Below are 14,450 nucleotides of genomic sequence, written 5' to 3'. Positions count from 1 at the left end.
TGTCATCTTTTCAAAGCCTCAAACAAAGCTAAATTTTTAACCCTTGTTATTTTACGTTCTGTTTTGTGCTACATTGTTTTTAAATGAGAAATTTTTATTATAGGGTTTTCAAAGTCCTGTTTATTTCCGTCTCCCAATTGCTGTTTTTTTTATCAGTTGTAAAATGTGCTATGAAAATCAGTAAAAGCCCTTATTAATACAAAATAATGTTCTGAGAAATCTGAAAACAATGTAAGAGGACACAGACAGAGAGGACGCTATCAACACCTGATCGTGAGGAATCAGAGTATACTTAGAACGTCGAACGAAAAACACAGAGTAAATCATTTCAAGTATATTATCAATTAAATTTATTATTGGATAAAAACATGTGAGAGCAAGGTGATTGCTTTTCCTGGTGAGCCGACGGGCCACGCCCGAAAGGGGAACCTTTGCCAGACTAAAGGTATATAAAAGGGTAGGGAATTCACGAGGTGAACCTGATAGAAAAAGGCAGGGAAAACTGTCATTTACGTATTTAAAACGGGGCCTAAGTTAATTCCAAGTGTATAGAAAAGAGATGCAGTGTTTCTACTGTAGGTATGCGAAGGGGTGCCATTTTTAGGGACGTATATGAAAGGATTACCTTTTCTGTCAAAATGGTATAAAATGACGTGGAATACCAAGAGGAATCCAAGAAGGTGGCCAAAGGCACTAAACTAGAGAGAGATTTAAGTTTGTAATCAATAAAATAATAATATTTGATCAGTCAGAGAGTAAATCGTTTCATCTGTTATTCAATTTAATCAATCACAGGTCGTTCTCCTATGAATTTACACAGCCATACAACTCTAACTTCAGAACCACAGCATGGTTCCAAGAAACCGGGTAAACTCGCACGAAACGGGAGTAAACCGGTTTGTCCAAGTTGTTTTTGACCGCTCCGTATGGTTCTGTGTTTCCATTGAAAATCTGTGAGGAAAAAAGAAGAGCAAGTGAAATCCATGGATACATAATTTTAACTGAAGACCTCAAACTTAGGATTTCGTCCGGTATTATTCCTGGCTTGCCGCCCTCCCTCCTTCCCGGCTTACAATTTACAAAAAATTATATTTCAAATGGCAACGTTAAGCACTTTTAATGAGACGATACATTTTCACTGTTGTACCTTTTCAATCCCATCATTTCCACGATAAGGAAACCACGTGAGTTGGTCCGGTGAGTAAGCCAGCTTATAAGACTTCACGTACAATGTAAACGCCTTTCCTTGGGTCGCTATTCCTTTCACCCATGTTGACTTCCCAAGATCCACCTGGATCCAAGGTGTGGGGTCATAAGGCTTAGCGTACCAACTCTTTGAGATTACAGCGTTTAGTCGCGCACTCCAAGGAGGGTAACTTACGTAGTAACTACTGGCTGTGATAGACTGGTTACTAATTTTACCATTTTCCATCCCAAGAGGTTCGTTTGCGCTGCATGGCTTTACTAGGAGTATAAAATGGTACAAAATAAGTGTCAAATCTAGGCAATAGTTCGATAACAGTCTAAATGAAAGCAAAAGACATAATAAGCGAGCAAAGGAAGAAACGTGTAGAAACGAGAAATTTCAGGCCGTTTAAAGAAAACGTTCTGAGCATTAACCATAGTTAGGAAACGAGAGAGCACACGAGGCAAAGAAAAACTATTTGACCTCAGCGGAGACCATCAAATTTGATCGGATTTGACGTGGATTTCCTGTGGTGCTTTTTATGCTGTACAAGGTCTAACTTTTGAGTTGGTTATGAATTGAATTTCTTAGTTTCGAAAATCCTCATGATCAAATAACTATGAATTATAAGTGGGTGTCTGAACTGCAGAAACAAAATACTCCGATTAAATTCGTCAAGCTCACATACATTGTCGTTTGACATTGTAACCTAAATTTACTTTTTAGGTATAGTGGGCAGGGCTGAAGAATGGTACGGAATATAAAAAATGTTGTAACTCATTAAGCAATGTAGCCTAAGTAAACAGCCCTGGTGGTACCGCAAACCGACGTCTGTGTTACTCCGGTTTTCTCTAGTCATTGGGCGGATGATCCTTTGTATTTCACTTTGATCCACACCATGAAGCGATTATACATAATTTATACGTTACATACTTTATACATACATACTTTATTCGTCCCAAATGGGCTTTTCCAGAATAAAAAGGTAATTAATACTATATACAAATAAATTAATTAAGTAATTAACTAGAAAGTAAAATGACTTAATCAAACCGATTAATTATTAATAAATAAATAAATTAATTAATTGATAAAAACGACAAAAGTGGAACAATTAAGTCACCAAAAAGTTTGAGACAAGGCTTCTCTTCAGGGAACGTTTGAAATCTTGTAGTGTCGGTTTCAACTTAAGAGAAGAATTCAGTGAGTTCCAGACTTTGACTGTCCTGGAGTAGAAAGTTCTTTGCCCTGTGGCTGTTTTATACAAAAGAATATTTAGCATCTGGGAGTTCCTTGTTGTATGCTTGGTGATCGTAGCTCTTCGAATGTATTTTTGGCTGGTTATTTACGAAACCTGGCTAACCGGACTTAACAGGGTTACCAGGGTAACCCCGGTTGACCAAGAAGGGTTTGAGCCTGCTTATACCCTGGTAGCCCGGCCTTAAGAGTCCACGTGGGCCCAAAGAGGATAAGTAAGTAAGTATACCCTGGTAGCCATGGTTATTTGTAAGATCAGGGTTACCAGTCTTACCCCTTAATACCAGGGTTAACCAGACTTTTTGCACATAGGTTGCAGCTAAAGCCTGGTAATTCTGGTTCACGAACCAGGATATCCTTGGTTTTAAACCAGACTTGAACCAGGGCACAAGCCTGGTTTTACTGCCACTGGGTAAATAACGCAGCAGGTTTAACTCAGATAGTTGGATTCCTTACTAAATAGTACAGGGGGTGCTGTTTGTTTGTTCATAGCCTTCTTTACAGGGACAGCTACCGCCTGACAAAAAGATAGCATTTTCCTGTAGTGTGAGGACATATTTGACCTCACAACTCCCTGGGGGTGAACTTAATTGTCGATCTAGAAACAGAAATGAATGTAAAGGTTTTTCGATCTCTGTTGTCAAGAATGGTACATGGTTACAATCACTTCCTGTCGCTATTGATGTTAAAAAATGAAGAGAACTAAAAAAGGGAAATAAGCAGACGTTTTCAAGGGTTAAGTACCCCCCCCCCCCCCCATATAAGCTGTATTGGTATGTGCGGCGCTAAAAGGTATGTTTTTTTAAGCCGTTTAGGTGTGAAATAGGATAAAGATTTTCACCGTTTTGGTCTTAAAGTCTGAAAATGCGTATGGAAATGGGTAAGGATTCTAGCAACCAGAAACAGACAAGAAGGAATCTTTGCCATATTTTTACACGCTGAAATTAATGATCTGTTATGCGAAAGAAACAAAATAGGTGACGTGGAAAAGCAAGACCAACAAACATTGTGGAAATATGGTTCACTGGCGAGGACTCGAACTTTGGTCTTCCGCATTCAAGGCAGACGTGATAACCGCTACACCACAGAAAAACAATAAATTTTTGGTCTGAAATAGGGTCAGTGTTAAGAGAACCGAGCCACCCTCCCCCCCCCCCCCCCCCCCCATTCCCCCTTGCTTCCTTTTACGGGTACGTACTTTCAAATATCTTGTTGTTTACACCCCGGATATAATCTAAATTATTATTATTATTATTATTATTATTATTATTATTATTATTATTATTATTATTATTGTTATTATTATTATTATTGCTGTTGTTTTTGTACTCAAATTAAAAGAACATTGGGAGCAAGATCATTCTCAGCAGCAGCTCCGAAACTCTGGAATGAGCTACCTTTGGAGCTTCGTCAAGCAACATCACTTGACAGTTTTAAATCTCGACTTAAAACCTATCTTTTTAAGAAGTATTTTTATAGTTTGTAACTTAGTTTATTTTATTCTCACGGTAATGTATTTTCGTTTTCTTTTAATGTATTTTCGTTTTCTTTTAAACATATGATTGTAAAGCGCTATTGATCAGCACATGTAAATACGCGCTATATAAATTGGTAAATTATTATTATTATTATTATTATTATTATTAACGCTGGAGAAAGTCAACCTCACGTTTCAAGAAAGCATTGTTTGATCATGTATTTTTCTTTTAAATTATAAAATAAGAAAATAAGTTATATTACTTTCTCTTCAATATATATACCTTGGCACTATTCTGAAATTAATGTTATTATATTTATTTGAGACGTATTACGATCGAGCTATGATGTTGTTGTCAATGATGATAATGATAATGATACCAGTGAAATTTCTGTCCGCGCGTTTCATTATCAAAGCCTTCTTTGTCAACCGGGGTTACCCTGGTAACCCTGTTAAGTCCGGTTACCCAGGTTTCGTAAATAACCAGCCAATAATCGCTGCATGTTGTGGATCAATGTGAAATACAAATGATCATCCGCCCAATGACTAGAGAAAACCAGAGTAACACAGACGTCGGTTTGCGTTACCACCAGGGCTGTTTACTCTGGCTATATTGCTTAATGAGTAACATTTTTTGTATTCCGTACCATTCTTCAGCCCTGCTCACTATACTAGTATGTTCATATGCGAATTACACTACAGGGTTAATTTTCCGATCCGTCATTTGTGTCCTCAATAGGAAATAAGTTCTTTTGGCTCCGGAGCTTTCCTTTGAATGGTTGCACTAAAGAAATTTATCCACTACCTCAAATGTAGAACGTCCTTAGCAGCCGAGTAAACAGCACCAAATTAAAATACGGTTCAGTTGCTTTCATTTGAATGGTCGCATTTTAGGATCACAACCAAAAAGAATCATGAGGATCAAAAATGTAAGAAAAACGCCACACGGCCATCGATTTGACTCTGGAAATCAAAGAGAAAGAAAGCTAAGAAATTCAAAATTCCAAATATTAGCGAAATTTCAACTCCCGCTAGCTCCTTTTGCCTAGCGAGGGGATGTTACAGCTAGGTTAAAACAGATTTTTATCAGCATAGTATGTGATGGCAACAAAGGTCCGCTTCCACTTCAATGTACTGAAGGAACCGGGGGGCTGGCTTATCAGTACGGAGACTCACCTCCAAGCTCACTCACTCAATTACCGTGATATAAAAGAATATAGTATAGGATGCTATTTGTTTTCTAATATTCTGCCGCTCGCAGATCGATCGATAGTAAGACCTCATCTCATAAGGTGAGCGACATTATCTTACCATTGCATGTTCCCATGGTGCCTTCCCACATTCCGCTGCTACCGCACGTGAGAGTTCCATGCGAAGCGTCGGAAATAACGTAACCCACTTGGCATTTCATGACGCATCTGTCTCCATATACGTTAGCGTTGGCTTGCGTGCAGCGCGCAGGTACTAAAATGCCACCGGTGGGCCCAGCAAGAGGTCTGCATGAGATTGCTAATTCAGATAAAACAAAATATGCGCGCCATCAGAAAAAAATACCATAGACAAAATTTCTTTTAAAGCAAACCTCCACTCTTGAAATAGATAAGTGTTAAGTTCTTAAAAATGCGATCTAATTTGAAATTTCGTCGGAAAACCTGGAAATAATTATTTTAGTGTCGGACAAAGCAGGATTTGATTATTGCCAAATTTCGTGACGTCATCGATTACCCAATTGTTTCACACAAGAGCTTCTGCTTACTGACAATAGCGGCAACCGTATCACGTCATAAAATCCAAAATGGGGTCGCGCAGTAAATCTAAAAGCTAAAATAGGTGATAATCACATCCTATTTTAGCAACCGTGAATACCATTTCTACATTTTAAAATAAGATTTACAATTTAGACACTATTTCCCACAATTTAACGTCAAGTTGTTGTCAGGGTGGAGGTACCCTTCTTACTCTTAATAAAAGTGACATCTGGTGACTTAAAAATGTGGAGGGCATGAAGAAGCTCCCCGCTTGAAATTTTGTTAAGCTACAGCCAGGTTTGTTTACACATTCCGTTGTTGCCAGGTCACAGCTGTTGTCACCAGTTAAACATTCATTCACATCCATGAATATTGAATAAATAATTATTTTTTTTTAGTTCTGTTGTTAACTGATCTAGTTTTGCTCAGTAAAGCCCCATAAACAAAAACTAACTATCACATGCATTGAACAAGAAAGTTCATCGTGACTCACTGTTAGGATAAGTATACATATGAAAACTGAGCTCAGTTTGACTCAATTATACCCGCTAACAAGACAGCCTGTCAGTCTGACTCTCAGTCTGGCTACTTGCTATCTGACCGTCTGGCTTTCCCTCTTTCGTCGTAGCTTCTTCCTGTACATTTAGTAGTTTAGTAGTTGGTCTAATTGTCTATCAGTCTGCTTGGCTATCTATCCGTCAATTTATCTGCTCCTCTGCTTGTCTGTATTTCTATTTGCCTTTTTATCGGTATGACGTTATACTTAATCGTTACATCTATTTGTTTGTTTGTCTGTCTGTCTGTCTGTCTACCAGTCTGGTTGTCTGTCGGTCCGTCGGCCCATCTATATGTCTGTGTGTCTCACTGTCTATCTGGTTGTCGGTTTGTCTGTCAATCATCCATCCCTAGATTTTGGTCGACCTATCTGTCTGCTCACCTTGACACTTGTCTTGTGATATTTTCTCATACCCAGGCCTACACTGGCATGTATAGGATCCCAGAGTGTTCACACATATTGAAGTTCCTACGTCACACGAGTGCCTTCCAGAAGCACATTCATCCAAATCTAAGGGATTAAAAGAGTCTTCAAGTACTGTGCATGGATTCACGAGGCCCTTGTATGTTAAAATGCATCCTAAGCATTGTTTGTTTCTTAACAATAGGAAATTGTTATTCCAACAATAGACCATTGTTAAGAAACAGTACTTAGGATACACCTTAACTTAACGTGCTTTAACGTTAGTTTGAAGAAGCAGCTGAAACATTTAACAATCAACCAACAAAGAAATAACTAAAACTTAACATTTATTCAAAAAGGATGCACAGCTGCGCCTTAAGCATTTTTCTGCCAGTTTCTGTTCTACTGTAAGTTCAGCCACCTTGACACTTGTGTAGATACGTATTGACATGTCGATCCACACAGCGACATGAAAAAGATCCCAGAGATTTTGGTCTATCTATCTGTTTACTCACCCTGACACTTGTCTTGTGATATTTTCTCATACCCAGGCCTACACTGGCATGTATATGATCCCAGAGTGTTCACACACAAATCACAGGAGGGAAGACCAGTCATACATTCATCTATATCTAAGTATACAGGAAAATCAGATCGTAGTTAAATACCCCCTTTTCACCCCACGTCTACATAACAATTATTCCATGAGACCGCGTTGGATATGAAGTGATAAATAACCAACGAGCGCGTAGCGCGAGTTGGTTATGATCACTTCATATCCAACAAGGTCGAATGGAATAATTGTTTTAGTATATTCTCAAATCGAGTTTTTGCCGCTGATTTTTATTTCAACAATTTTACAAAGCGGTCAAAAGAGCATACAACTTCCGGTCACATGCGCGCCGTGGTCACCTGATTATTACATCACTGGATGAGCTGAATGAAATTTGACAGCTACGACAAACTGTGGTCAACTGTTAACGAAAATCAACCTTGAAATATTCAACCGTTCAAATGCAAGGAAAAAAGACAGTTTCGGAAGCTCTCAAGTGGTCAAATAGTGTTCAAAGTTCAGGAAGATTTTCCTGATTCTCCGCCTCCGTAATGGTTGTGAACTTGGACATTGCAGTTGAAGAAAACCTGCGGAAAGCTTCTTCGCTCGCTTTGCCGAACCTCGGTATTTACGAACTGATTTTGGACTAAAACTGTCCCTTCACTTTGAGGTTGCCGTTCTTGCTGGCCATGGCATTCGTTTTCTTTCTTAGCTGCAGAGATACCAGTGCATGGGGAAGCTTTAGAGGCTCCGGCTGAGACAAAATCACTGAGAACGTGTGACATCTTCTTCTGCTGTTCTATGGATGGGCGATCATTGTACGATTCGACCGCCTGGTCTGATCTATGTCCCGTAACAGATTTTATGTGTCTGGTTTCACAGTTGTGGTCAGACAGAACTGTAACTGCTGTCGCCCTGAGGCAGTGGTTGGTTAGATGGGGCTCTATGCCAGCTCGCCTGCTCATATTTTTCAACATGTTGTCCAGCGTGCTCGAGCCAACCGGCGAATCGCAATACCAGATTTTGTCATCTGCTGGACTGAATTTCTGACTTTGGCCGTCTCTCGGCTTTTGGAAAAGAGCGTCGGAACTCGGGTTCAGGTGATCTAGGTAGTTCTTGATTGTTTTCACTGGGCACCTCTGAGAACCAGCAACGGCAAAGATCTTCGCGTCGCTTTCGTCCTCAGAGTCTCCAAGGCCGCCTTGATGATTTTTTGTGCTGAGCAGCGAACCTGGCTGTCGTCTGTTTAACTCAAAATACTCGACACCTTGTGGCGTTGTTCTTAGGGAGAGCATTCCAGGGTTCAACTGCCGCTGATTTTCTCTTCCTCGTCGTCCGAAGAAAAGGGTGAGATAAAGCCATGCGGTCCTCTGCAGTTGGGCTGGATTTTGACTGTCGGCCGGCCCAAGTTCACCGCTTTCAAAGAGCCTCTGGATTTGATCTTGTGACACTGCTTTCTTGTGGACAATTCCAGCTATTTTACCCGTTTTTCTGAGATCCTTTACAAACGCATCCAAAATTTTATTGGCTTGGGTAAACACAGCGTCGGAGATGATAGAAAAAGGCTTGTTGTTTGGTGGCGAGCGAAGAAAGCGATCTATGGCGGCTCGAATGGACTTCATGGGTGTGTTTTTGTAGTACGTGCCGTCTTTCTTCCTTGCGGAGGTGTAGAAACATTTAAGGCATTCACTTAGCTCCTCTTTGGACATGTCTTCAATTCGTTTTGAAAATTTTGTGGCAACAGGACTTGACAGCCATTCTGTAAATAGCAAGGTGAGAATTTTTGTCGTTGTTACGCAGTTATAAAATTATCAAAATATCGACAGTGAACGTAACAATTGTTGCTTGTTTTTGAGTAAAACTCCCAGATACGTACCATTAAATATGTTCATGCCGAACTTTGTGGCTTTCTTCGTTTTTTCTGGAACAGCATTGTCTAGTATCTCTTGAAGTTTAGTGGGAGACAGCTCCTGAAACCTGCCAGTATCAGTCATTATGGAGAGCTGAAGTAAAAAACTTCGTGCGGAAAATTTTTAAACTTGGCGCACTATTTTCCATATTAGGTAAAACTCCGACTATTGGCTCATAGTCGGAGTTTTTGAGCCAATTAGAGAGCTAGAAATGCAATAGTCGGGGCTGAGAATATACTAATTAACAATTAGATTGTGAGCTCGAGATTTCTATCGCGTGATAGTTGATGAGGGCGAAGCCCGAATAAACTATCACGCATAGAAATCGAGAGCGAATAATCTAATTGTTTTAGTATAAATCTACTAGTCGTTCAAAACTAAACAAGTAAATTATCTATTTCCTCATCGTAGACACCTCGAAAACGCGACGCAGCGGCCGCCATTTTGTTGAAAACCGCTACTCACTATCTATCACAGAATAGATAGCGAGTAGCGTAGCCAATCAGAGAACGGCATTCGTGATAGAACACTAGTAGATTTATACTAAAGCTGTATAGCCTACAGGTGGCAATATCCACGACTTTTCTTTCTAACGGCGGCTTGTCTGTTCAGTGCCATCTGTCAGTCTGTTTTGCTGGCTGGCTGGCTGTCCCTCCGTCTGTCTACCCAACTATCTGTCTTACTGACTGATTGACTGACTGACTGAAATGAAATGAAAATGAAATGAAATGACTGACTGACTGACGGACTGACTGACTGACTGACTGACTGACTGACTGACTGACTGACTGACTGACCGACTGACTGACTGACCGCTTCTTTAGATGCATACTGTTGTACGATGCTCTCACATTTAACCATTCTTTCATCTTTCTTTTATTAATTCTTTCCCGGTTTTTGATTCAAAAGCCAGGAAAGGCATCTACTCTCGTAGTTCATCGACTTCTGTGTTGCTGCTTGGGGAAACGTAAATAAGAAATTGTCTATTACCCTCTACACATTTGATTATCCTCAATATCGCAATATCTTATCGTTTTACCTATAAAATAATATTTTTTATTTTGAAAATATTTGTCCTTTTTGTACTTATTACGGCTTTCATGTAAATCGATTGGACTATGTGCAGATCATCCATCTGTTTATCTTTGTATGTGGCCAACCGTCTGTTCGTTTTGGATATCGTCTAGGTAAGAGTTGTCTATCATTCATCTATCTGTCTACCATTCTGTATGTTTGTGGGTCTGTCTGTCTGTCCACCCACCCTGGCACTTGTGTTGTGACACGCTCTCGTATCCGGCTACACACTGGCATTTGAATGATCCTAGAGTGTTGATGCACTTTTGATCACACGAGTGTGTGCCGAGGGAACATTCATCCAAATCTAAAGGCAAATATCTTCTAAGTAACGACCAAATCGTGTATTTACGAGAAACGAACAGTTATTGTTTGTTTTGTCCATGGGAGGGCCTTCACTACTAAAAGTTTTTTCATAATGGTGACAGTTGATAGTGATGATGATGATGATGATATGTGGTGGACGAAAACGAAACGACACGTACGCCTGAATACTCGTTATTTATAGAGGGCGGTTCTTGAATATGTTTTGTTTGTGTTAATGGGGCTTCAGAGTAACATTTTGGAATGTAACAGAAGCCTGAGTTAAGTAGAAAAGCCTTCCAGAAAGACGGGCAAATGTTTCAAAAGTCTAATTAATATTTTACGTTTTAACTCCCTTAGTAGTGAATAACTTTCAACGAGTCTTGAAAATGCAAAAGCTGCTTCTTTCACATCACCAGAGGTTGATTCACGTCTGGGAAAAACCAACTTCAACTAGAGAAGCTTCTCAAGCTGAAAGCGTGGATACAAAAATTGATTTCCGCTGTTCTTACTTTAGCAACTCAAAAGACCTTTTTCATGAATGGCGGCCGAGAAACTATTCTTTTGTTTTCATGAAAATTAGCCCTACTAGCCTCGTCAGCGTGTGTAAAATTCAAGAGAATTTTTACGCTGAAATGAGGTTAGTAGGGCTAATTATCATATATTGAAAAGAATAATAAATCGGCCGCCATTTATGAAAAAGGTCTATATATCGCCACAAAGCGCGACTCGCTTGTAAAACGACAATCACGGGTTGTGTTTTCACTAGGCCAATTTACTAGCTGAACATTCTTTCTTGGTCCTAGTGAAAACACAACCACGATGTAATTTATCAACCGCCAATATCCTAATAAAGTTTCAGTGGAATCGACTTCAAACTTAAGAGATTTGAAACTTTAGGAGAAATCATGCACCAACACCGGAATTTTTTTTTAATGTTACAAAGTGTACTGTTAGAAATTGGTGAGAGAGATAACTTCTTCCAGTCGTCTTCAGTTCGTCAGAATAATATAAAGATGTGTGCGGATGTAGGCCCTCAAACTCCTTTGTTACACGGACCTAAATTAATGCCAAGGACTGGAGACTTAACTCAAGGCCGAGGTTTGCCCGTTTTAGTACACAAGGAACGATTTTCTTGGAATATAATAGTCAAAAGGACTAAGTCTACGGTATTCGAGGATCGAGTTATATTGCAAAATTTATTTCATTTCCAACATTTTATCTGTTGATTTGACGTGGATTTCCTGTCGTGCTTTTTATGGTGTACAATTAAGGGCTTACTTTTGAGTTGGTGGGAATTGAATTTCATGATCAACATAACTATGAATTGTAAGTGTGTGTCTGGCTGCAATAACAAAATACTCCGATTAAATTCGTCAAGTTCACATGCATTGTCGTTTGACATTGTAACTTAAATTTACTTTTTTGCTATCTAATGTAATTCGCATATGACATACTAGTATAGTGAGCAGGGCTGAAGAATGGTACAGAATACAAAAAATGTTGTAACTCATTAAGCAATGTAGCCTGAGTAAACAGCCCTGGTAGAAAACTAAGAAATTCAATTCTCACCAACTCAAAAAGTTAGATCAACCTTGTACAGGATAATAAAAAGCACCACAAGAAATTCACGTCAAATCCGATCAAATTTGGAGATCGTGGGTTCGATTCCCGGTGAGGTCAAATAGTTTTTCTTTGCCGTGTTGTCTCCCGTTTCTTAACTATGGTTAATGCTCAGAAGGTATTTCACTTAGCACTTTAACATACACTACAGGGTTAATTCTCTGAGCCGTCATTTGTGTCCTCAACAGGAAATAAGTTCATTTGGCTCCGAGCTTTCCTTTGAATGGTTGCTCTTAAGAATTTTATCCGCTACCTGAAAGGTAGAATTTCCTTAGGCAGCCGAGTAAACAGCACCAAATTAAAATACGGTTCAGTTGCTTTCATTTGGATAGCAAATCCAAAAAGAGAATCCAGAGGATCAAAAATGGAAGAAAAACACGGCCATTGATTTGACGCTGGAAATCAAAGAGTAAGAAAACTAAGAGATTCAAACTTCAAATAGTTCATCTCCCGCTTGCTCCTTTTGCTTAGCGAGGAGATGTCACCGAGTAACATAATTCGTACCCAGATCACAATCGATTTTGTGTTTCCGTATCACCGTGGGACTGGGTACGAGATTGCGATTAACACTGCCCAGGCTTTGAACGGACTACGATACTCGGCATCAGGCTTCGCGCTTACAATTGCAGCGGAAACCACCAGCACAGTTCTTACAGTCTGACTTAATATTTTAGACCCGATAAAACACATGCTGGGGAACAGATCAAAGCGACAAATCAATGTTAGTCTCTATACTCCTTAGTTGTTGGAAAATCCTCACCGACGTCTAACTTCTGCTTATGATATCACTATTTAAAGGGGCTAAGCCGAGTCAAGAAATTTGGGGGGATGAAATGAAATAATGGAAAGAGTATTTTAATCAGGTCAAATTATACATGAGCCAGGAAACCACCGAACCGAAATTAAAATTGGGAATCTGCGTGGTATTGATCAATTCTTGATCTCAACTGTTCATGACTGAAAAAGGTTTAACTAACTAATTGCTCTATTTAATTTCCTGATGTATATCACATCTTTTTAAAGGAAATAACAGCAAGACACAACAATATGCGCCTTGGTTGAAAAAAAATATATAAACAAACAGACCAAGGCAAACCCCCGAGGAAACACAGGATACAAACCTACCATCACAGTAACCTTGACTGTTGACCATGTATCCTTGTGAGCAAGAAACTGTAATGAAAAATGAATTCATTTCTTTTAAGGACGCTGTATCCTTTTGGTACTCTGCACACGTTCTGTGCATTTTTCCTACGGATAGGATACTAACCGAGCGCGCGCAAGAATTACCTTCCACGAGGCCTCGCGTCTCCTTGTGGGAGACTTTTTCACTGACTTTTCAGGGTTCCAAAAGGCTTAGCGCTCCAGGACTCTGGCATGAAAAAATAAACGCAGGGCTTTTGTGCTCTTAGACAGAAAAATCAGGATCCCAAGGCCCCATAGCTTTTTGTTTTGGATCAGGGCTCAATTGCAAAAAAGACCCCCTCAGAATAAAACGATTTCCCGTAATCAAAAGAAATTCATTGCTAACCTTTGCTTTGAACAGTGCTGGAAAACAGGAACAAAGACAACAGAAAGAGCAACATCTTCTTTTCCTGTAGAATAAATCTGTGATTAAGAACTCATCAAGGAGAAAATGTCTATCATGCGAGGACCCAGCTGGGCAAATCATGTAACCATGGAGACAAATTCTTGCTTTTACAGCTAAATAACTGAACAAACTGTATGGGACTGATACATTATCCATACTGTCACCAATATAATAATGAAGCCAATAAGCAGTGAGAGAAAATAATTAGTTTGCGCCGCTAAGGCCGTCTGTGTTTGACTTTCGCAGCTAGGAAAATTTTCCTGCGTAAATTTTGCTGTAATTAATGGCTGAACTTCACACGGCTCGATCAGAACAATCGAAAAAAGAATGGAATGATTGAAAATGTAATAAAACATTCGAATCTATGCTTATCCTGTGATAAATTTTAAGAATTTGCAATCAATGAAGTTCACTTAAAGTCCAATTTTTTAGATAAATAGTTTTCATTTCAAGTTTAGTAGATATATCTGACAGTACGAATCAAAACAACTTTAAGTCATTAATGGATGTATGTTTAGCAGTAAAATCTCCGATGAAAAAAGGTTAGTGACATAAAAATGGTACAAAATTCATAGATTTAAGTCCTCCTGTGTTAACATACCGTAAAATTCCGAAAATAAACCCCTCCAAATATAATCCCCCCAAACTCGAAACACAAAAAACCCTCCGTTAAATAGCCCCTCGGAATATAAGCCCCCTGGGGCTTGTCCTTGGAAATTACCATCAACTACAAAATAAACCAAAAAGGAGCTTTTTGTTTAGTTTTATTT

General features: G+C 39.3%; 3 protein-coding genes across 5 annotated transcripts in view; all 3 read right to left on the bottom strand.

Annotated features, from left to right (window-relative positions):
• LOC146471946 (uncharacterized) overlaps positions 1-13,705 on the bottom strand; it is a 47,267-nt gene extending 33,562 nt beyond the window's left edge. For 2 of the 3 annotated variants that reach the window (XM_085120513.1, XM_085120515.1), the window contains exon 1: positions 13,621-13,705. In XM_085120513.1, the coding sequence (XP_084976639.1) occupies positions 13,621-13,675 (55 nt within the window). In that variant the 5' untranslated portion in view covers positions 13,676-13,705. Of the gene's footprint in view, positions 1-13,214; positions 13,263-13,620 lie in introns of all 3 variants that reach the window. The other variant, XM_085120516.1, reaches the window with a different exon arrangement.
• Positions 749-10,994, bottom strand: LOC146471947 (retinoschisin-like). The gene is made up of 6 exons (XM_085120518.1): positions 10,351-10,994; positions 7,142-7,258; positions 6,606-6,734; positions 5,232-5,429; positions 1,148-1,464; positions 749-951 (listed from the first exon to the last, which is right to left on the bottom strand). The coding sequence occupies exons 2-6, from the start codon at positions 7,242-7,244 to the stop codon at positions 805-807; spliced, it is 894 nt and encodes a 297-aa protein (XP_084976644.1). The 5' UTR covers positions 7,245-7,258; positions 10,351-10,994; the 3' UTR covers positions 749-804.
• LOC146471948 (uncharacterized protein KIAA1958-like) lies at positions 7,327-9,303 on the bottom strand. The gene is made up of 2 exons (XM_085120517.1): positions 9,056-9,303; positions 7,327-8,938 (listed from the first exon to the last, which is right to left on the bottom strand). The coding sequence occupies exons 1-2, from the start codon at positions 9,171-9,173 to the stop codon at positions 7,698-7,700; spliced, it is 1,359 nt and encodes a 452-aa protein (XP_084976643.1). The 5' UTR covers positions 9,174-9,303; the 3' UTR covers positions 7,327-7,697.
• Positions 13,706-14,450: the final 745 nt, after the last annotated feature.

Source organism: Pavona decussata, unplaced genomic scaffold, assembly GCF_977016875.1.
Source record: "Pavona decussata unplaced genomic scaffold, jaPavDecu1.1 SCAFFOLD_102, whole genome shotgun sequence".
Classification (NCBI taxonomy): domain Eukaryota; kingdom Metazoa; phylum Cnidaria; class Anthozoa; order Scleractinia; family Agariciidae; genus Pavona; species Pavona decussata.
This window is presented reverse-complemented; position numbering and strand designations above follow the sequence as displayed.